A 23,887-nucleotide genomic window follows, 5' to 3' on the forward strand; every position below is an offset into this window, starting at 1 on the left:
GAAGGCAGTTTTCCGTAAGCGTTCCCAGGGATAACTGTTCATCTGGCGCGGTTTAGTATGCCGAGGTGTTGGGGCTTCAAGCCCACAGTATGGAAATGGGAGGCTCCTCCCTAGCTTGCTCCTGGGCCATGTGGCTGAGGGCAGGCGAAACGTGGGGGCATCCAAACCCCAAGCCTCTGGGCTGGGTCCTGCACGTAGGATGCCTGCCAAAAGACTTGGGAAATACCTGAAGCCCCTGGAGGGGGTGGAGGATGTTTGCCACTTGTGGGGTCACTTATGGCTCTGGACTGACTCATGGATTTGGACTTGATTTGACTGATTTGGCTAGGAACATGAAAAATGTATTTAAACAAAACAACCCTCCCTCCCCCCAAAAGTCAGTTCAGACTCCCTGTGAGTGACCTGGGTTGGTTGTTTTTTTTTTTTGCATGTGCAACATCAGTTGGCTGCCTCAAAAATTATTGTATGTTTTGAACGCTTTTACTGTTATTGATCGTACATTGCACAGAGGTTGAAATGATGGTACAAATATGATCACTATCATGTACCTGGCGACACTGGTGCCGAGCTCGACCCCAGGTGGGGTCGGCCTGACTGACCTGCTGGGTGGCAGGGTCACCATGAAGTGCTGTTGTGCCAGAAGCAATCGGAGATGCACTAACGATCAGGTCCGTCAGAAGCATCACCTGCCATTCCCACCCCTTTCCCTGGCTTAGTTTTTATGACCTCCATATACTTCCCTGGCAGGGGAAATACTCTGACAAGGTAATGCAATTAAAATGGCACTGTGTAGTGGAGGGTGCACTCTTGTCTGCTTGGGGACAGGACTCCCTACAGGAGCCTCATAGTTAACTTCCCAGTGGCCAGCTTCCAGCAGGAGAATCTCGGCTACACACCAGCTTTATGGAAACGGGAGATTCCTTCCTAGCTTGCTTCTGCAGCCATATGGCTGAGGGGAAGCAAAACCTGGGGGCATCCTAACCCTAAGCCCCGGGCTTCGACCTGCACATAGGATGCTTGCCAAAATATTTGGAAGTATCTGAAGCTCCAGGCTGAAGGGTCTGGAGTCAGGGTAGAAGGGGCACATATGGTTCGTGAAGGATTCAAAGGATTTGGAACTTATCTGGCTAATTTGACCAGGGACACAAAAAAATTTCTTTAAAAAAAAAAGAAAAAAAAAGCTTTTATGACCCCAAGTTGGTGAAGCTCCTTTTTCCTCTCTCCTCCCCACCTGGCCTTTCCCAGCAGTGCTCCCATCCTGTCTCCTTCCCCTATCTCTACCCTGCGTATTGTAATCACAACTTTCTATTCGGCAGCTCTGCCTCCTGCCTTCTGTCACGTCTTCGGGCAAGTTCAGTAGGCATTGTCCCCTGTCTCATTCAGGGGGCAGCAGGCTCTGGCTGTGCTCTGCATCGCCATCTGGATCCCTTGTTACGAAGCTGTGACCTGTGCTGGGTTCTCATCGGAGTAAGCATGTTTGAAACTAACATGAGGACGTTCTTTTTCATGCAGCACATCATTCAGGCATGGAGCTTGCTGCTGCTGGATGCTGTAGAAGCTGCCAGTTTAGCCAGATTCAAAAGGGTTGGGCTGATTCTTGGAGGAAAGGGATGCCCCATGGAGCATGGGACTCGGGGATACAGTCTCTGAATCGGAACTTCCTGGACCTTAACTTCTGGAGGCTGCAAGTGGGAGGAACAGTAGGGGAAAAAAATGCTGGTCTATGCAGTTCATTCTCCCTTTCAGTCTCCACCCTGACCCTATATGATGCAGGAGACTGGGCAAAATGGCAGTTCTTATGACCTCCCTCCCTTTCCTGTTTTCTTTTTATTTGACCCCCAAAATTAGTTGATGTGTCTCCATTCTATGATGTGCCTAAGCCCATGATCTTTCGGCACATCAAATAGGCCTGCAGTCTCTCATGTCTCTGGGCATATTTTCACTGGTCAGCATCCACAGGCTCCCTTGACTCATTCAGGGAGCATTGGGCTCTGGCCAGTGTGCTCTACTCAATGCCCTCATCCAGATCCCTTTTGTTAACCTGTGACCTCACTCCCTTCCCTGTTTTCTTTTTATTCGTCCCAAGAAATCAGTTCTTGCTTTCTCAATGGTCTCTCTTTTCAAGGGAGGCTTATAGTTTTTCTTGGTGGGCACTGGCCCACGATCCCTTGAAAGCAGCAAAAAGGCCTGCAGTCTCTTCACAGCACCTGGTGAAAGAAGCCACCCTGCTTACGAAAGCTCATGCATCTCTGATTTAGATATTTAAGGTGCCACTCTACCCTGACCTCTGCCTCAAAGGAAAACATCAGAGCATAAACACTGCAAACTGCTGCTTTAACTGGTTTATTTTATGGTTATAGCTTGGGAGTATTTATAACTCACTGTTCCCCACAAGGTGTTAACCATTTATCCACAGCTACAGGGAAAGTCTGTATCTGTAGGTAAGATACAATCTCCACCTTGAGAAGTTTAAATTTTAAGGCCCCAGTCCCACAAACATGGGACTAAGTACAACAGGACTAGGCCTCTTGAAGCTGGTGTATAATTTCAGTTAGAAAAGGGGCCTCTAGAGTAGTGGTTCCCAATCTTCTCTAGAGTGGGCAGTCCCACTGTGAGTCCTCTTGTGACCCTGCTCCTAGGAAAAGCCTGACTGCTATAACTGAAGTTCTGTGAGGCTCATGACACCATTTGAGGTTTCAACCCATGCTATGGGAGTGGCTGCCTTGGAGTCAAGAGTAGTCACCCATTGAAACTTGAGATAGATGCAGAAATGTTTAAAGTTAAATAAGAGCATAAGGAGCTTAGACTATGCCCCTTAGCTAAAGTTGATACATACTTGCTGTTCAGTATTTCTCATTCACAAATTTCAAAGCACTTTACAGAGCATCTATATTGCAATCTAGTAAATGAGACACAATCTTGCATAGTCTTACTTTTGTTTTGACATGCAATCTATTTATTGTAAATTAAAATAGATTACATTCTGGGCTTGCAGCCTCAGCAAGTGTATTAAAAAAAAGTTAGACTTGTTTTGGGGGATATTAATTTTTTTTTCTGCCCATAGGTTCAATATGTTATTGAACACTGACCAAGTAAACCTAATTGGACAAGTGTTTGAATCCTACGTTTTGGAACATCACAAAAATGACATTTTGCATATCTTAAGAGAGCAAGATGATGAGAAACATTATCCGATTGTTGTTGATGCCCTGACTCTTTTTGAGACCAATATGGAAATTGGAGAGTATTTCAATGCATTTCCGAATGAAGTGCTCCCTATTTTTGACAATGCATTACGCAGAGCAGCTCTGGAGGCTCTGCAGCCCACTTCCCAGAATCATGGTCTTAGCATCAAGCAGAATCTTCATGTCAGGATATCAGGTGAGTCATTTATATGTGTAATTCCACGATATGTGGTAGATCTATCTTTTACTCAAAAAAAATTCTACTATATGCTGTCTAGTAGTAAATATTGGACTGTCTGGTGGGAAAACTTACTGTGTGCTAGTTGATTTTATTTTTACAATGTCCATATTTAATGTCAAGAAAGAACTGATGGTATGTATTTAAGAAAGCAGAAACTACAGCATATGTTAACAGAGAGAGAAAAACACTTTCAGCAAGTCATTATTTATTCTATAAAGCTTCACTGAGAGAACAAAAAACTTTGACAAGATACAAAGGTTGGTAGGGTTAGAGAAGTTAAATAGCCCAAGTAGCATTTGAAATTCTGAAGACCAGTATAGAAAAGCAGTTATTGTTACCGTCTACTACAATATAAGGCCCTGATGCTTGGAGCTCATTGCAGGTTCAGGGGACAGGCCTATTTGTTGTGCCATTTTACCTGTCAGGTTTAGGGGACAGGAAACCCTGTGAGTCTGCAGCTGATAGGGAGAGCACTCCATAAAAATAGTAGGGTATTCTGTAGATGGTGTGCGTTTTATACCTTTTTTTTGGTCCCTCTTTATTCCTTTAGTAGCTTGGCTGCTACAGGTGTTTTTGTACAATTTGGGGATAAGGTTGGAGCTAATATACACTACAAAACAGACTTACATTTTCTCCATTATGGAGGATAACTGTATTGTAATTTTTCCTCTGACATAAATTGATATTTGTGGTGCAGATGAAGCCTTACCCTAAACTGCTGGCTCTTAAGGCAGAAAGCTGTATTTACTCAACGTGTCAGACCCACACATTTTCCTCTAGGCTAGGGACAGACATTTAAAAAGCCCAAGCCTGAAGTGATTCCATCTTTGTAGGTTAGTCTAACCTGCAAAGATTGAACCAGTTTGCAAGTGGATAGACATTCTGTTTTCATTTTAGAAATGCAGGTACGTGTCTGCAGTGGCTCAGGCCAAAAGCCCAGGGGTGCTAGAGCAACCCTCCCTTCCCTTTCATAGGGAAGCTGGGCAGAAGGGGGCACATGGCCAGGCCCTGGTAGGCCTGAGTAAGACTGAGGAAGGGTTTAAACCCAAACCTTGGCCTGCAGGGTTTGGAGAGTGGGGGAAGAGGGAGCATGGCCAGACCCCTGTGGCTGGAGGGAAGAGAGGGGAACGAGAAGGGGAAGGGGAGAGCTCTGCCCACTCCAGCAGCTCCCTTACTGCCAGGAGCAATCCAGGCACAGAGCACTCTGTGGCTCCAAAGCAGGATTCTTCCCCCTCCTCCATCTCCCCCCATGGCCATGGGGTAGGGAGGGGGGCTCTATGCAGTGCTGGAGGGGGACTCTTCCCGCTCTTCCTTCTTCTCCATGCCTCCCCCCTCCCCTCCCCCCCCGCTGGCACAGGGTTCATAGTTTCATAGTTTCTAGGGTCGGAAGGTACCTGAGAAGATCATCTAGTCCGACCCCCCTGCCATGGCAGGAAAGAGTACTGGGGTCAAATGACCCCAGCAAGGTGTTCATCTAACCTCTTCTTAAAAACCCCCAGGGTAGGAGCCTGCACCACCTCCCTTGGAAGTTGGTTCCAGACCCTAGCCGCCCTGACCGTGAAATAGTGCCTTCTGATGTCTAACCTAAATCTACCCTCTGCTAGCTTGTGACCGTTGTTCCTGGTCACTCCTGGCTGTGCTCGGGGGAACAGTGACTCCCCCAATGCCTTCTGATCTGGGTGGGAAGGGGGACTCTGTGCAGGACTGTCTGGCCCCAGAGGGGGACTCTTCCCCCTCCCCCATGGGGACAGAGGGCCTGTTTGGTGCTAGGGGGGACTCTTTCCCCTCGTCCCCTCCATTCCCTGCTGCCTCAGGGCTGGGACTGGGGCTCTGTACAGGGCTGCCTGGCTGCAGAGGGGTACTCATCCCCCTGCTTCTCTCCCCTCCCTGCCCTGGGAGCGGGGCTCTGTTTAGAGCTGGAGGGGTACTTTTTCCCCTCCTCTTTTTCCTCCCCTGCTCCCCACTGACATGCGGCAGGAAGGAAGGGGGGAGGCTCTGTGTGGGGCTGCCTTCCCTTAGCCTTAATGGGGCCATGCTGGGACAGCTACAGTCCCTGCCCGTGAGACAGGGAAGGGGCAAGGGGAATAAACCCCCTCCTAAGCACTCTGGCAGCAGCTGTTGCCCTCTCCTATCCCCTTCCTGCTCTAGCAGCAGGACACAGCCAGACGCCGTCCCGGCATTACCCCATTAAGGTGAAGGGGGCAGGGATGAGGTTAATCCCTCCCTCTATCCCTTTTGTCCCCCAGGGACCACTGCAGTGAGGGCAAGGGGAAGAATTAACCCCCTCCCTGCCCACTTTGCCTTAATGGCAAAGAGAGTCTAACCCAGAGAGCATGCTGAGGGACTGGTTTAACTTAAACTAGCGGGGGGTCTGGTACAGACATTGCATGAACCAGTTTGACCCAAATCAGTTAAGTCTGATACTACATTCAACCAGGTTTATCTCAAACTGGTTTCAGCCATTTTGAAACTGGTTTATGTGCACTGTACTTCTGTTCTGTTACAAGTTTAAATCAGTTTCTGATAACTTAAACCAGTTTATGTGTAATGTCTGTCCCTAGCCCTGGAGTCAGCCCTCCAAAACTGGAGTACGTTTCTTAAGTAGGGAAGCTGATTTGTTTTTGCGGAAATAAAAGCATACAAACACTGTGCTCAGATAGCTGCCATTTCTTCATGATCGAGCAGATAGAGGGAGAGAGTCCAGTGTTAACTTCCTCACAGCCACTAAAGAACTTGCATTATCTATTGGTGAAACACTGTCACTTGTCCCTGAAGCAGCAATTGAGCCAGCTCAGGGCAAGTGAGCTGCTGCAGGCAATCTTTAATATATGGTGTAGAATCTATACTTTATTATTTACAGCAGGAGTGCCAAACTCACCTGGGGTCCCAAACTGGATCTGAACTGCAGGGGTTCCTCCAGGGCCAGATCTGTGGGACCAGCAGCAACTACAGTGGGTCTAGGGCAGTGCGGGGCCATGTTCAGGCAGCAATACTCATCTGGAGGCATGCAGCAGTGTGGGACTGCATTTGCATAGCAGCACAGAACTGTGTTTGGGTGGCAGCACAGGTCTGGGGGGCTGCCACCTATGACCATGTTCTTTGGGGTCCAGGGACCCCTATTCTGTGCCAGGCAACACCCCCCAACTTCTGGTAGCCTGCTGGACTACCAGCAGGGTGGATGGAGTGATTCTGTAGGCTGGATCCAGCCATACGTTTGACACACCTGATTATAGGAACTTATATAAAGAAGTAACAGTCTTGCTTCTGCCCCTGCAAGAGTCTGGGGCCTTGCTGCTGTCCTGCCATACCAAGAAGTTTCTGCTGCCTCACCCAGGCTGTCTCCTGGAATGCCACACTTCCTGGACACTTTGTTTTTCCAGGAGGATTTATTCTTCCATATGCTCAGCTATGACTCCAGAAAAATCTTTGTTTCTCCATTCTGCCTTCCACAAACAGGGGGCGTGTCTTATTTGGGGGGCATGTAGAATATGAGAAAATATGGTACATTGTTGAGAGAAGTGATCAACAATAAAAGCAAGTTTCATCCCTTTTGTCACAATGTAACATGACAGCAAATCTGTTACCAAGGTTGTGGCCAGGTGTGAAAGCAGCTTTTCCAAAAGTTACTAAAATGCTAGGCTATTGTATATGAAGGACACTCGGAAAACTGAGCTAAGTGGTTCAGTTTCCATTTACATTCGTTTCCCAGGAGCTGTTATGACTTTTGTGATATGGTGACATACTGTACTGAAATCCATCAACCTATAATAAGTGGGTTTTGAGTATTATTCTCGTCTTGTTACCAAAATTTTCTGAAGAATCTGTCAGACCTTAGTGATGTTCATCAGGGTTTGTTTATCACTGCACCATAGTGAACCACTACATCCCTCCCTTTGATTTATCAATATCTACTTAATCTTTTAGTAGTGCTGAGATAGAAGAATCTGAGTTGTATTGTATATCTGGTGTTTCCCTCAAATGAGCTTGATTTCACAGTTATTGTCATTACAGTATGTACATCAAAGAATAGAATCTGAACTGCAATTCCTGTAATTCTATTATATGAGCTCCGTTAGCAAAAAATAAAAGTTTTCTACTTATTTTATGATTTATGCAGCTTTTATACAACCAACAATTATGAGAGGTAAAAAAAGATGCATAGCCTCCTGCTTGCTACCCCTTGAAGATCAGCTATTGTGATGCTTCTCCCTGTGTTTGTAACAGTAGGGATGAATTAATGTTTTTTCTACATCTTTTTATTAATGATCTGGCTTAGCTTTTAGATTTATAATGAACATTTTTGTTCTTTGACATGCTCTTAGGCTACACACTAAGATACAAAAGATACGGTTGAAGGTCTGAGGGCATAATAACTTCTGGGTAGACAAGTGGTGCTCAATCTTTTGGCCCCTGGGATGGATAAATGGCACACAGCTGATCCATGGGCCAGATTGAGCCCCATGTGCTAGGATCATGTCCCATGCCACTGTGCTTGGCCTTGCCTCACTTAACTCCACACCACCTGGCTCAGCCCCGCGTGCATCTGTGCCACCCCACTCAGCCCCACACTGCTTTGCTCCTGCGTGCCTCCTTGCTGCCCCACTTAGCTCAATCAAGGCCATGCTTTCTGGCCCATGGGGCTCCTTCCATGTTTGGAAATTTGATAGCAGGGGAACGGTAGTTAGCTGCAGCCATTCTCTGGCTGCCAAATTTTTAGCCATGAGGGGAACAGCATAGGCCATATAGTATGGTTCTGTGAGCCAGATCTGCCTCATGGGCTGAGAGTTGAGCAGCCCTGGGATAGACCACACTTACAGAAAAGTTGATTACTGCTGCAGAAAGAAAAAGTAGTTTGAAGGACCAAAGGTTCTTTCAGCCTAACTTCCTAAGAATACTACTGTCCATTTAATGGGCATAGGGCTTTGGAAACTCTCTAATTCCATTTGTGAAGATTGTTCATTGTTTTTCCAAAGAGGGTGGGAAGGGAAAGGATATGGCCCATCTCCTTCTGTGGAGTCACTAGGAAGAAGCCCTAAGCAAGATCTGAGGGATCTGTCATGTAAGGTTTCTGACGGCAGTGAGGAAAAGTAGTGTGGTTAGTGCTGTGTTTGAGAATGTGGTCTCAGTGCATCAAGGACATAAATCTTGACTAGGAAAGGGTCTGCAGGAATTCAAAATTGGGTGAAGGCCCTTTCTACTCAGAGGGGGTGAGAGAAGCCTTGGCATATGCCCTGGTATTCTGGTGCATTGGATTGAGAGAGAAGATGCTTAGCTGTACAAGTTCCTCTTGCTTCTGGGGAAATTACAAGATGCACTTGTCCACTTGAACTTTAGTATTATAGAGGTTTGCATGTAAATTTTATTTCACTGGATATCTGTTAACAGATAATGGAGTTTTTGCTTAATTACCACTAGCTTGGACACCAGTGTACTCTCAATGGCTAAGCAGTCATGTAAAGTTGAACTATTTACATTATTATTAAAACTCATTACATTACTAAAACTCCTGTATGAATCAGATGAAGAGTTTGGCAAACAGTGTAAAATGTTCAGAGTGGAGGCTATCTGTTACTCTAAATATGTTCATTGGGCAGGAGAGTCTGAAGCAGCTGGACAAGAATGCTAGCCACATTGCTCCCTTGTAATGCTGTTGGCTACGGAAGCTGGTGTGCCTCAACCAAAGTATCCCAATGGGCCTGCTGAGCTTAGACAGACCACAACTGACTGACATGCTTCCAAATTCAATCTCTCTGCACTTCTCATAGTCACTCACAATCATGCCATATAAATGTGCATCAGCCAGTTGAAATGCTGTAGCTCTCTCTCTGGTGTCAGATATGCTATGCTTTATAAATGTCATCAAAATCACACCTATTGCTGGAAAAAAATTCTGCCAAAGTAGAGCTATAAAAGAATGGAATTTTAATGTGGTGAAAAGAAATTTGAGGGAGGAAGGGTAAGATTGGGTTGTCTTAGTGAAACAAAAATGCTGAAATAAATTATTTTGGGTCAACCCAAAACATTTTAATTAAACTCTAGTTGCAGTCCTTTTTAACACCCTTCCCTTCCCTAAATTTTGCTCAGATTTTAAATGAAAGATGTTGTTTCAAATAAAAAATGTTGAACAGATTTGCTTTGAAAGTTTTGGGATATATGGTGCAAAGTGCCTTATGCACAGCTAAAAGGAGGGTGTAGTACAAGTAAATGGAACTGACTTAGGGTGGAATTAGAAGGGGCAAGTACTGCAAAAATATTCTGTCATGTATATTTGAACTAGTAAGTAAACTTGTTTTGGTTGCATTCGTAATCTCTTTAGGTTAACTTTCCAGCAGCTCTTCTGAAAGTAATTCTTACTGATATGGATCTTCATGGAAAGCGAGATGTAAGAGCAAATGTTCACGGAATGTGAATTTTAAGTTAATTTTGTCTGAGGGTTCACACCAGATTATGAATTATGCTTCTTTAATCAGAGAAACGTGATTTATGGGCCTGATCACAGCCAAACAGCACAATTCAAATTTCATATTACAAATAGGATGCTGAAGAGTAAATCAAATTCACTAGAAGGTCATTATATAATTCAATTTAATGAGTATATTTGAGGGTACCAGGATCTGTTTGCAGGTATTTCATGAACAGAAAAAATAAAAATATTTCAAATTATTCATTATGAATTATTATTTAGAGCTTGTAAAAATAGGGTAATAATGCTATTATATTTGTGTTCTGTGTTAATCTTTTAATGTGTTTTGATATTTGTGACTAGTATAGTGTCAGATTAACGAAGTGACTGTGACTCTTAATGTATCTATCTTTTATTTATTCCTTCTCGCTCCTTTTCCAATTGAGAAAATATCTTTTTCCCTGAGCAGCTAACGTATATACACCTTACATATTTGTAAATTTAGTTTCATGCTCTTAATACTTTATATATCTTTATTGACAGGTTTGCCTGTTTGTCCAGAGCTAACCAGAGAACATATCCCTAAAACCAGAGATGTGGATCACTTCTTGTCTGTTACTGGTACTGTTATTCGTACTAGTTTAGTGAAGGTCCTGGAGTTCGAGCGGAATTATATATGTAATAAATGCAAACATATATTTGTTGTAAAGGCTGATTTTGAGCAGTACTATGCTTTCTGTCGTCCATCAGCCTGCCCAAATGAAGAAGGCTGCAACTCATCCAAATTCACTTGTCTCTCAGGAACAAACGCTGCTCCCACCAGTTGCAGAGACTATCAAGAAATCAAAATTCAAGAACAGGTAAAATATGGAGGGTGGCTGTTGTTAAAACAAAAAAAAGAATGCAATGAAAAAATAATTATAGGAAGAGTGGTGTGGACTTATCTGCTAGTGTCATGAGCTAGTGCAAACCCATTAACTTCTGTGGAACTGCACCTGCTTATGTCAACAATGAATTTGTCCCTTGATCATTAATAAGTTTGTTAAGATGCCATCATAACTAGAAAAGTTGTAAACTATTTACAGTTATTTGAAACAATTGGTGCAGTGGGAGGGCAGCGTTGTCTTGTTGGTCAGACTCTTTTAAGATAAAGAACTGAAAAATGAAGCTTATAGCTACTAAAATTCCTGTACTAGGTAAATTAAGTTATTTTTATGCATCACAATATCCACATCCAAAGCATGGGGCTTTCAAAATGTATAACACTACATGCAAATTGTCTGTTTGAGCCAACTGTGCATAGATTGTATGTGTGAGATAATGATGTTTGAGATGGCTCGCCTAGAATCAGTTTAGCTCTCTGTTGGTAAATGCCAGCTGTAGGTAGCACTGCTGCATCTTAGCATATCTACAGATATCTGTGCCTGTCAATCTGTACTCACATTCTCAAATGGTTACTAGATGTTTTGTTGTCTGAGGCAATATGTATTCCTATGTTTAACAGTTAGCCCTAAGTGAATGTCCAAGACTTTTGTTTAGCTGAGAAAGTTAAGTACAATGGGGAGATATTTTTTCAGCGCCAAGCAACCCAGTCCAAAGAGCTGAAAAAGTCTAAGCTCTACGGAATATGAAAACAAATAAGATGCGTTGTAGTTAATGTCTTTCTTATTTTGTATTTCTTGGTTCAGTACGGTAACTTTATTCATAATTCTTTTTCTTTAATTGACCTGTTTTAGGTTTTCCAAAATAAGAGGGTTCAGAGTAATATGTGTGGGAACATCACATATGCAAAAACAGCACTATGCGGAATGAAATAAAAAAATGTTTTAAATTTAAGAATAACCAGTGAGTGAGGGAGTAAAAGTATTTCTGATTGCATGATTCCCAAGTTGCTTATTCATTTTGTTCTCGTTTAAGGTAATTTTTATTAGGACTTTAATTCCCGTCTTTTTTACTGCATCCCCAAAATATCTGCATTGTGGAGACAAATTCTTTGATAGTACGAAAAAGTCAGTGGAATTAAACCAGGGGTGAATTGACCCTGTGTATAGGAGATATCTGCCAGAAACCATGGATTTGCCACCAGTATCCACTGCCTGTAGCACTCCTATGTGAGACAAAAATATAGAAATAGTTTCCAGGCACCAGAGAATAAATTAATCTATAATCCCAATATGGATAAGCCTTTGCTATAAAAGAAAAGGTACTACTGATTGTTGTTCTGTCTATAGTGTACATTTTAACGTTATGGTAGGATTTTGTGTGTAGCTGGAAAAAAATGATTTAGACAGAAATAGATTATGACAAGATTGCATAGGCTGTTCCCTGGAGGAAAAGATAAGTACAACAATTACTGACGTCCTTGTCAATATGTATTCTTCTCCTTGTGTTTGATTTGTTTTCCCCTGCTGGTATTTTTTTGGGGAAGCAGACCCACATGTAAACTTTCTGCAAATCTGAAGCTTGGCTCAAATACATATATCATTAGGTCCTCTTTCCATATATAATTTAAGAATGGGTGGACATTTACTTTTTAGGGAGGTGTTCATGCCTGTATTTATTGTTGAATAAATGCCTGTACTTTTTTTTATTGAAAATACGCCTGAAGAAATTCTCAGTCGATAAGTTCAGTTTTTGAAAATGACCTTGCTCTGGTAGAGCTCCTTCCAACAAGACGTTGAAGCCATTTGGCACCTCAGGAGACAGGTGCCAGTGGATAATCTAAGACCCTATTCTGTTTTTGTTGTTGTTGATAGCAAATTTCCATTGAAGTCCTTGAAAAAGTAGCAGGTTCATTATGTAAATTCTGTGATGACCACCTCCGTGGGGAAAAGAAGATGGGTCACTGGTGCACAAGCCAAAGGTTCCTTTGCAACCTAAAGCAACAGTATATGGTTGTTAGATGGTATACCTGTGAAAAATACATAATTTTTTGTTTTTGTTTCCTAGGTTCAAAGACTATCTGTTGGAAGCATTCCTCGCTCTATGGTGGTTGTCTTGGAAGATGATTTAGTTGATAGTTGCAAGTCTGGTGAGGACTGAAATATTCCGTTTTGAAGTTATATATTTTTTTGATTAAACCTAGAATGTTTTGAACCTTATAATTAATTTGAAAGAACGCATCTCCAATACAGACATTAGTTTTGAGGACTTGTCTGATGGGATAAGCTTGTATGCCACAGCATTGTTGTGTTAACTCTGTGTCTTAATCTGACAACTTAATACTATTACAGAAAATATCATTCCCGTATATGACGTCATGATATTTTGGCAGCTTGCCTTTGCCGTGCAATGTTTCACAGCCTTCAGAAAAATTTTGAGACCTGTTAATGTTCAATTAGATTTGTACAGAACTAGATGCCTTGGGACACATGGCCAGATTGACCCAGGGTGTGGTGCACCTCTTTGGTTTGGAAAGCCATGTACCGTGGCTTACCATGTAAGAAGGACAACAAACAAAATGCCTGCTTAGCCTGTAGGGACAGTCAGAAAAAGTAAGAAACATTAAGCTGCATAAAGAATGGGAAATAATATTCAGAACATTACAATTTGGTTCTGTAAACTTATACCAGAAATACTGCATTCAGCATTAATCATCCTAACTCAAAGCAACACTTTGGCCAGGGTTTTTGATCGGTACTGGCCACTCTTGTAGAAGGGAAACAGAACTAGATAGACTGTTAGTCTGAGCCAAGATAGTAGATCCCCTAACTAGCTGAGAAAAAAATTAGGTCTCATATTTAGTTTGGTGGTATTTTTCTGTTTGTTTCTAATGCCTTAATTTTTTAATACCACATCCAATTTATTTAAAAGATATGAGGGAATGTTCCAGGCATCAGTGGGCACATTTGATTTTGGTAAACTTAAAGAAAAAAATGGAGGAGAGGAATGACAGAAGTACAGAATTATTGCACTATCAGAAGGCAAACAGTTACAGTACATAGAATTTCACCTCTCTATGCCAAAACAAAAGAGCGAAGAGTTTCTTTTTTCTTTTAACCAAAGTGGAGTTTTCTGACTAACTATACTCATAATTTAATATGGATAATGAAAACAAAAGAAAAAAACCCACAGAACTGGAAATATTTACTAGAACTACCCATAGAGCTCTGTCAAAGCAAAGTTGTGTCCATTTTTGTTTTAGTAAGTTCAGCTGAAGTTTCTTTTAACACAATTGAATAGGTTCTATTAATAATAATATACTGAAGTGTCCTACTAGTGCATGATAATCTGAAAATGATACTGATCCAGATAAAACTTGCCATGACTCTTCTCACTTCATTCACATAAAATAAGAAAACTGGAAAAAGGAAACAAGTGTCATGTCTGTCAATGCTGTTTGTGAGATGGGGAAGAAAAATGTGTTTTTAACCCAACAGTACTTTTACAACTCCTAAGAAGGATTAACCTGTTCCTTTTGTTTGCTTTAGATTTTCAGTATTTAAAAATACAAAATAGTTGTTCTATATCTTATTTGTAGACATTAAAAAGCCTCATAAAAATGTCTGTTTTAGACCTACAGTAGTTTGAGTAATTCCATTTTTCCATTTTATCAACAGCTGTTCTACTGTTGATAAACTACCTCATTATGTGGTCTACTCTAAACTACCTCATTATACGTTTAATTTAGATGTTAGCTGAGATGTCTGCATCCACTAACTGGGATGTTATTGTGACTATTTTTGTCCCTACACCCAGGTGATGACATCACAGTGTATGGAGTGGTAATGCAAAGATGGAAACCCTTCCATCAGGATGTGCGCTGTGACCTTGAGATTGTTTTGAAAGCCAATTACATTAAAGTAAATAACGAACAACTAGCAGGAGTTATAATTGATGAGGAGGTCCGCAAGGAATTTGAAGACTTCTGGGAAAAACATAAGAGTAATCCCTTAGCAGGTTTGTAGATTAACATTTTCAACATTGTGTGCAGATACTGGCGGAGGCAACATTATGTTATTGACAGTATATTTGCTTTGCTCCCCCATCCAACAGACCTCCTTGGAGAATGCTGGGCAGGTTTTCAGAGGAGGAGAGCACATTTGGTTCCCATTCATTTCAGGGGTATCATAAGATAGCAAATCCTATATTAATCTATCAGAGTTTATCTCAGGCCAATAGGACAGAACTCCAAGGAACTTAATTTTACTTTAAATTAACTGTTATGTCTGTCAGCCTTGTCATGGCAGTTTGAGAAATAATTTCTTGCTATACATAATTTTCAAACATGAGATATAAATTCTTACTTAATTTGCTTTTTTTGGTTACTATTATTAGTTGAAAAAAGTATTACGTCCTTGAAATCCACACCAAAAATGTACTACCATGATTTTTCTTCTTCTGAGCTTTGTGCCAGTGTACTTGTCAGAGTGTTTTATGTAACATCCTTTTACAAGGACTCAGTATGAGCATCAAATTATATGTGTATGATATGGAGAGGAACAATGGAGTTTTATAATCAAGAAAAAACTACACCATGCAGAAGGAATTGTGGGGGCCAGATCTTGTATAGTCCAAGGACTCTTGCTGTATTTTACCAATGACTATTTAAAATACAGCCATAATCTTGACAGCAAGGACTGAAACCCAGGATTCCCTCGAAGGTAAGTGCTCTGACCACTAGGCATCAGAGTCAGGCTCCTTCTTGTCACATGAATCTTGACTTCTGTTCTGAACAGTGGTACAACTTCAGCAGAATGGACTGTGTTTCCATGTAAAGTAGCTTGTAGCTGGTGGTTAGGGCACTCTCCAGATATATTGTATATGTGGGTTCCTCTCTCTTCAGACAGGAGGAAATTGAACCTTGGTCTGCTACTGCCTAAGGCAGCGGTTCCCAACCTAGGGTCACAAAGTGTTCAAGATGAACACTTCCAGGTTCGCTGTCAGCGTTTCCATGCGCAGCGCTTCAGGGTTCGCTGCCGAGCACGGCATGGGCACATGGGGGAACCCCCCTCCCCTCTCCAAAAAGGTTGGGAACCACTGGCCTACGGGGAGAGCTCCAACCATTAGACCTATTGGACAGAAGTGGTAGCCCCGTTATTATTGCTGGCTCTTAAAGAAAGCAATGGCCACCACTAAATTTTGTGAGGAGCCTGATCCTGTGTGCATTACTCATACATACTCTAATACTGCCTCTTGAATTGAGCCTGTGAGGAAACTTTGGTAGCAAAAAGACTTACATTCTGATTCCTAGTTGGGATTAAGTTGACGCAGGCACTGAGTTGCTCAGTCCTGTCAAGACTGGGACAGTTCTGCCTATGCAAACACATGCAACTTCAGGAGTCTGGGGAGATAAAGCAACTCCAGGGTTTAGGTGGTGGCTGGGGTTTTCCAGGATTGCTGTGTTGGATCTGCATGCCCAAATTGTATCTCAGTCCCACTTCAGGTACCTATGACTAGCCCAGTTTTCTGACACACTTGATACCCAAGTTTAAATAATCCATTTTAGAAATTTAAGGGACTGCCTTTGCTTCTCGACTGGTTGCATTGGCTTTGTGCACTTCCAGTGAAGAAGCATCTGTAAGACTGGAACCCCAATTTCTGATAAATGTCAATGCTTCAGAGAGCAGTACTGATTCCATCACACCTTTCTCCCCTGCCAGCAGTCATCAGATCAGAATGGAGCACTGCAGTACTTGAGAGAGTATGCAGAAGGAGACTTCACTGAGTTTTACCCCACACTACATTTGGGCATTAAATGTCATAGTTGCTTTTAAATCAGTGGAGCAATACCAGATTACACTAGTTGTGGACTTGACTTTATGGTGCCTAACTGAACACAATGGCTGCCTGCAAATGTTAACAAAAAAAAAAAAAAAAAAAAAAAAAAAACACCCAAGAAGCATGCTTTCCCAGAAAAAGCAGTGCATTACTTCAACCCGGCTCTACAGTGCTTGTAAAGTTTGGGCGCTTCAGCAGGGCTTTTTGGTGTATTCAATCAGCTTTTAGATAAATGTGCCAAAAAAGCTTGACTAAAGCACCCAATCTTTACAAATGTCAGGCAGGCTGGGTTGAAGTAACACACTGTCTCTTCTGGGCATGCACGGTGCTTGGTGCAGGAATGTACTGAATTTAAAGTGAAGCATCAATTTTTTTTGTGGTGTTTGATCTTTTTACGTCTGCAAACGCCCATAGTGCCAGGATTCAAAGGGATATTCTAAGGGGCTGAGTTACGAAGGGAATCTTGAATTTGGTTCCCATCCAAATAAACCCCCCCTGCCCACACTACTTCTCTGGTTAGGAAAATTGCCCACTGGGAGTAATGATACCTCTGGGTGGAGTGATACATCAATAGGAGAGGCGATTGTGTGTGTGTTTACATCACATTAACTCCAAAATCGTGCTGAGTGCTGTTTTTTCACACCTTTTCTAGGGAGGAATGAAATCTTGGCTAGCTTGTGTCCTCAGGTGTTTGGGTTATACCTGGTGAAGCTCGCTGTTGCTATGGTACTTGCTGGAGGTGTGCAAAGGACTGATGCTGTAGGAACTCGAGTGAGAGGTTCGTATTCTTGTTTTTAATTCTGTGAAGTCCATTTCTTCCCTTGTGCTTGGTCCCTTGCAAGAAAAAAAAAGAACAATTTAAAATTGGTATTAGATTTGGTAAAGTTGCAGGAACATAATCATTTCATTTTTCTGGGTGAAAACTACATTTTATCAGTCTTGAGTATCCGTATCTTGTATAACTCAGGGAAATAAGAGAAATGTTTGTTTTTCTTTTTTATTTATAACCTCTTTATTTTTCTAAGATAACCTGAAGTAAGAGTATGTTTTCACTGCTCCGTTAAATAAAGTACTTCAATCCATTGTTTTAGATAAGTGAGGTATCATCTTTTTTTTAACTTTATAAATCAGAGAGTGGGATATTAATATTCCATAGTGTGGATCTCTACCCTGTGTTGAAAGGAAAAATTAAAGGGTTGATTTGTCACTTCGTAAAGCCAGATTTTTTCATCTGTGATTGGCAGTATATTTCTCTTGGACCTTGTACTGTAAGTTATCTTCCTGCTGATTCTCCTTCTGTTGTTGGATGGCAATTGTGCCATGTGCCAGGTGGTATGTAGGTCATAATCTATGTAGGTCAAAACAATTCTAAAATAATAGGTGTTTGTATAAAAACATGGGATTTTTTAAAAGTTTTCAGAAGCCTAATAATTATAATTATAACTTTAGTTATTTAAAATTAAGTGATTTTAATGTATTATAAGACAGAGAAATAATTTTAGAACTCTTTAAGGATATGTTAATAGCTAGAATATTTACTTTTGTAATTACTTTATATTGTTAAATTACAAGTATGGTAGAAGTTGTAAATAAGCATTTGCAAGTATTGCTTAGGAGGTAAAGAATTGTTTAGTTTATTGCTGCAATAAATAAGTAGTTAAATATGGGATCATAACTAAGCACTAGTAGCAGATTGCTTCATTGGGTGGGAGGTCTACAAAACAAGCATATTAAAATACAAAAACCAGGTGCTAAGTGTTCTGAAAAGGGTTGATATCTGATCATTTTGGAAAAAGTTGTGTTATGATGTGAAATGAATTTGAATATTGCAATTTGGTTAAATGCAGTTACTGAATTATACTATTTTATCACATATCTGAGTGATGCTAGATGGCAGTCTTGCAACTGAATTATTAATTATATTGTATATGAAGAGCTAAATTTTATGTCAAGGATTAAAAGTATTAATTTAGTTAATAATGTCTATACATGTCTTTCTAAATGTAGCAATCAATGTATTTCCTCTGAAATGTCAGATTTTGTACATTTTTTTGTTTTTTTCCCTCCAAGGTGAATCGCATCTTTTGTTGGTTGGAGACCCTGGAACAGGAAAATCTCAATTTTTGAAGTATGCAGTAAAGATTATGGCACGATCGGTGCTTACTGCAGGGATTGGTTCTACAAGTGCAGGTATCTGATATTCCAACCAGCGCCAATTTGTGCTCTTAACTTTTATTATTGCATACCTAGGGATGTGATTTTAGTGACAGAGGTATTGAATATATAAGCAAGAACATAAACTAGTTTGATTATATTAATACAGTCCTTGCAAAAAAATGCCATGGAGTCAGACAAGTGAGAGTTGGCATGGTTCCCTATAGAAATCTGGCCCTACTGTTTTTTTATGCACTAAAAGGTTGATTGTAGTGAGCTTCCTTTTTAGGGGACACTCACTGAGTCTTGCCCAGAGGCCTCTCCTGCTCAGTTTTCATGGTGATAATCTGAGCCTGTATTTTTATTACTTTTCCTAACGATAGCAAATTTGACATTTCTCCAGAGAAAGTGCATGACACTTTCATGGAATAGGATCATAGTAGATACTTCTCCTATTTTCTCTTCTTTGGTGTGTTTTGAGCGGATGCCAAGTTTGCCTCTTTTTTTTTTAAAGCAATATCTTAAACTAAGGCATTATCCTTGACTCATTAAGATGCTTTTCAAGAACATACTTTTTTTGATTTAGATACTGTTCCAAATCGAACCAAGTTCCCAATATCTTAAATCTTTCTGGAGGACAATATAAATAGCAAATTTACTGAGTTTGAGCAAACTTTTATACTATCAGTATGTTCACAAATCAGGTATAATATGAAGAATTTCAGCTGGTGTATTTAATATAAATGTGTTATTCCATTTTGCATTGCTCCTTTTTTAACGTTGGGAAACAGCAGTGTGTTTAAATGGGAAAAAGCAAAAGAATATCTATATTCCCTAGTACCTTATCTCTCTGTCCATTGTGCAGCCCATCTACAAAAGATTTGTTATAAAATAAGTGTATTGCTGATTTTGAATTCAAAATGTTGGCAAACCTATTAGCAGAGAAGCCATAGAAGGTTTCTGCCAAGGGTGGTCTTTACTATATCCGTCCATGGTAAGAACTGAGAACAAACTGTAGTCCAGGCTGATGTATAGTTTCTCAGGGAACTGGTCTTTGTCAGATGCTGACCTGAAGTAAAAAGTTGTGATCAATTTGTCAGTAATGATTGTCTTATGCCAGCCAAGCTCATGTACCTCTGCTTTATCTTAATTTACCAGAGCTCTCACTTTCATATAATGCTATTTGTAAGCTGGTGTCCTAGACATTGAACAAATATCCAGCAATAGTTGGATGCCAAGTCACATTAAACTGTGTTTGCATCACAAGCTTGGAGCAACATGATTACTATACTATTGGTTTGTGGCTTATGAAGCTTCAGCACTTTAAGGGCTTCGCTCCTTGCAAAAGTCCTCTAAAATCATAAAACCACCTATGGTTAAACCTCAGTCAATTTTTTATTTAAAAAAAGAGGAAGAAGGAAAACAAGTCCACAAAAATCTTATGTCTATGCACCATTTTCCCATCTTTAACTGTTAAGAGCCACTCCATGAATGCGAATCTGGAAGTATGTCTAGACACATAACTACACTTGTGTGGGAAAAACAGATTTAGGATTTGGGAAGTTAGTGGGCTCTAAGCTAGGGTGAATACACAACATGCTAGCAGCTCCACACTAACTCCTTGGGTGGATGCTCTTAATGCACAATACAAGTGTTTCTATCTGAAGCAATTAGTACCTTGCCACTACAGTTTCTACTTTATGACTTGGACAAAGTGTATTCACATTAAGAGGTAGGAGAAAGTAGTTAGTGTGCTGTTAAATTCAGAGTTTAGCTTACTGCACACTGAATTTCCCTATGGACAAGGTCCTAGTATAATTAAGAGTCAAACCCTCGTAACTTCAGAATTGCTGACAATCTGCTGCCAACTTAGTTTGAATCTTAGGTCAAACCACAGAAGGAAATCATTTACCTTCCAACCACATTTTGAGCTGTTTGGCTGCGTCCAGCCATACAGGCACATGCAGCTTGAGGTGCGCAAACCTCTTTGCAGCACCACACACTGCATGCCCAGATGGTTAAAGTGTGTCCCCGCACTGCAAACTTGTAGCATGGGGGCAGAGTTTGCTGCCAGAATTTCCTGGTAGCAAAAAAAAGTCCAAGAAAAGCGGCATGGCACATGCTACAGTAGCATGTGCTGGAACAAATGGAGGCTTGGTCCTCTGGGGAGATGCTCTGGCTACTGGCCAGAGCATCTCTGCTATTTCATTTGTGCCCCAGCTGCTTCAGCACTCCAGGAGCCAGGAAGAACAGGAAAAGGGCGCTTTGCCCAAAGCAAGACTATTTGTCCCTCACCAAAGCACACGTGCAGGGGTGTGCGCTGTGGCACAAAGCAGCACAAATTTGTGCTGCTGCAATCACATGCCCCTGCACATCTGGATATGGCCTTTGAGTGTAAGTGTTCCAAAGGAATGGAAGAGGTAAACCTTCCATTTGCTTTTGGAATGTTATCTTCAAATAACTCAATTGAGTTTTCTGGAAATTATTAGGAAAAAGAATCAGTTTCATGCTAAGATCAACCATTAAATATACCATTCTCAAAGGACATACCAGGTAGAGACGTAACAGTGTAAAACTGGTGGAGTGTAAGCTGGAATTTATCATTTAACTGTAGTGTAGCATAATCCAGTATCATACTGTCAATGCTGTGAAAGGGTCTACCCACAAATACTTAACATACTGTGATTAACTCTGGATAATAGAAAGAAGGGTGATGAAATAAGGTTCTGTCATTTTAATATGAGAAAGAGAAGATATTGAAAAAGAACTTATTGAATCAGTAAGATGTAGATGCATCTCTTCCTTTCTATTAAACTGAGGGAATTCTTCTGTAAAATGAACAAAATAGAGTAAGTGTTTACTAAGCAACTACTTGGAAGAGGTACAGGGGAGGTGAGGGCCTTCCAATAGATCCTGTTAATTTATATATCAAGAGAAGTTTAGTGGGCTACCAGTGGAATACTCAAGTGCATAAAATTAAGCATCTACATAACTGGTTGCTGGACTATGGCCCTAATCTTTAACCTTCAGTTTCAGTATGTGAAAACATAGAATGAGTCCTTTCCCTTGTCTTGTATGGTATTTTCAGTGGCATATACTTCAATACCAAAAATACTGACTTTGTAAACTCACTTTTTACACACCAACTCCAACAGATGTTCATAATGGTTGTGCGTGGAGAAATGTTAAATTATGATGCTTTCTGTAATGGTTTTACACATTTTACATTATGTAGTTTCTGTCCTCTTGTACAGTACAGATTGTTCCAGACTTATTCTTTTTGAGATAGAGAAACCAAATGCATCAATCCTATATTAAACACCTCACTCCCTACACCAAAAGTATGAGTCTGAAGGGAACTGATAAATTGCTGGCATTAGTGGTGTAATCTTCGCTTCAAACTGAAATCATTAAGAAAATAAATTGCTCTTCACTCTAGTGTTGAGAGATGTTGCAGGACAGTGATGTAGACATCTAAAATATTTTCTTTTTCACCTATTTCTGTAAATATACGAGTTGCCCAGTTAACTGAATGAAATTAGTTTCTTTGGTAAAGGAGGTTTTGCTTGGTATGTATATTATAGATTTTTTTTCTTCCTTCCATTGTTTTGTAGCCTTTTTATGTAAGAAAATGGTCAGTCTTCCTCTGGAAGCCCATTTCTCAGCTGAGATTCCCATGAGTAAGAACATTACCCCAAGCTTGCTCAAGCTTTTGTGAGCTGGATACCAGATATAAGAGCTGTCTGGGTGGGTCGTGATCACAGGTATGTAGGTAGTTACCATGCCTGAATCCTGATTCCATTGATGGCTTGGAAGATCAGGATTAAAGTCCTAAATATTCAGTACAAATGCATCAGGATTTATTGGAAAAGTCAGATTACAGCAGTCTACCTCAATGAGGAAGTTGGGGGGAGATATATAACAGGAATGGGAGGCAGAGCAAGTCTTAGTAATCCAGGCAGGAGATAAATGCATTGATCCCTGTGCCTGTAGGAAGGAAGAATGAAATTTTCTATTGTGCCAGAGATAAAAGGAGCATTTTTTTAAAACTTTTAAACAATACTTTGTCTGTCTTTGCTAAGCTATATGATATCTTTGTGAAGGAATTCTCCCTATCTGGAAAAGGATATGGACAATACAAAATGCATCACATATTTTTAACAGTGGGGCCTGTATCATATTACCTTTCTAAGTGGTCTGATGTAGATAGTGTGCAGAGAAAAGGGTAGGGCTTGTGCGAAGAAAAACTCATCCCACTATCACTCTGGTCGTTTGCACACATGGTGTGGACATTTGGTTCCCTGGGGACAGCTTGCAGCAGCGCACCTTTGGGTTCTGAATTCATGTAGCGCTGTGCTTTTTCCTCCTGCCTACAGCAGGTGAACAGTGTTGAAAGCTTCCCAGGGCGCATCCTGATGAGCATGCATGTGCAGTTTGCAGCATGGCAAACCAGTTTGAGGTGCTATAAACCACACATGATACACATGCACCCATTCACTATGCTGCTAATTTGCAATGTGGTTTTCTGTTTTTGTTTTTTTGACACCAGATCCCAGCATCCAAAAAAAAAAACTGCTAAAAAAGCAGCATGGTACACACAACAGAAGCATGCGCCCCCAGAAAGGAAACCTGGCCTGCCAGAGTAGCACCACTGCTGCCCCGGGAAGGCCTCCAGGATCCTAGATAATGCAGCCTACCCTACCCAACCCAGGACAATTTGCCCCACACCAACCTTACATACAGGAGCGTGTGGGCCACAAATTTGTGCTATTTTTGCCATGGCAATGCATGCCTCTGCATGTGGGAAATAGTGTCCCCAGATCTCAAGTGGTATGTGTATTAGGCATATGCGAAGCAGCTAGTTCATAGTTTCATAGTTTCTAGGGTCGGAAGAGACCTGAGAAGATCATCTAGTCCGACCCCCTGCCATGGCAGGAAAGAGTACTGGGGTCAAACGACCCCAGCAAGGTGTTCATCTAACCTCTTCTTAAAAACCCCCAGGGTAGGAGTCTGCACCACCTCCCTTGGAAGTTGGTTCCAGACCCTAGCCGCCCTGACCGTGAAATAGCGCCTTCTGATGCCTAACCTAAATCTACCCTCTGCTAGCTTGTGACCATTGTTCCTGGTCACTCCTGGCTGTGCTCGGGGGAACAGTGACTCCCCCAATGCCTTCTGATCCCCCCT

The 23,887-nt window shown here is 41.3% G+C and overlaps 1 protein-coding gene across 4 annotated transcripts in view; it reads left to right on the forward strand.

Annotated features, from left to right (window-relative positions):
• MCM9 (minichromosome maintenance 9 homologous recombination repair factor) overlaps nt 1-23,887 on the forward strand; it is an 89,313-nt gene that overhangs the window by 5,690 nt on the left and 59,736 nt on the right. For 2 of the 4 annotated variants that reach the window (XM_019520041.1, XM_019520039.1), the window contains exons 2-8: nt 1-14; nt 3,065-3,381; nt 10,373-10,689; nt 12,779-12,860; nt 14,528-14,728; nt 17,202-17,327; nt 18,620-18,739. In XM_019520041.1, coding sequence (XP_019375586.1) covers nt 3,072-3,381; nt 10,373-10,689; nt 12,779-12,860; nt 14,528-14,728; nt 17,202-17,327; nt 18,620-18,739 — 1,156 coding nt within the window. In that variant the 5' untranslated portion in view covers nt 1-14; nt 3,065-3,071. Of the gene's footprint in view, nt 15-3,064; nt 3,382-10,372; nt 10,690-12,778; nt 12,861-14,527; nt 14,729-17,201; nt 17,328-18,619; nt 22,305-23,887 lie in introns of those variants that run through there. The other 2 variants (XM_019520042.1, XM_019520040.1) reach the window with 2 other exon arrangements.

This window comes from Gavialis gangeticus, unplaced genomic scaffold (assembly GCF_001723915.1).
Source record: "Gavialis gangeticus isolate Ggan-Ray unplaced genomic scaffold, GavGan_comp1, whole genome shotgun sequence".
NCBI lineage: Eukaryota > Metazoa > Chordata > Crocodylia > Gavialidae > Gavialis > Gavialis gangeticus.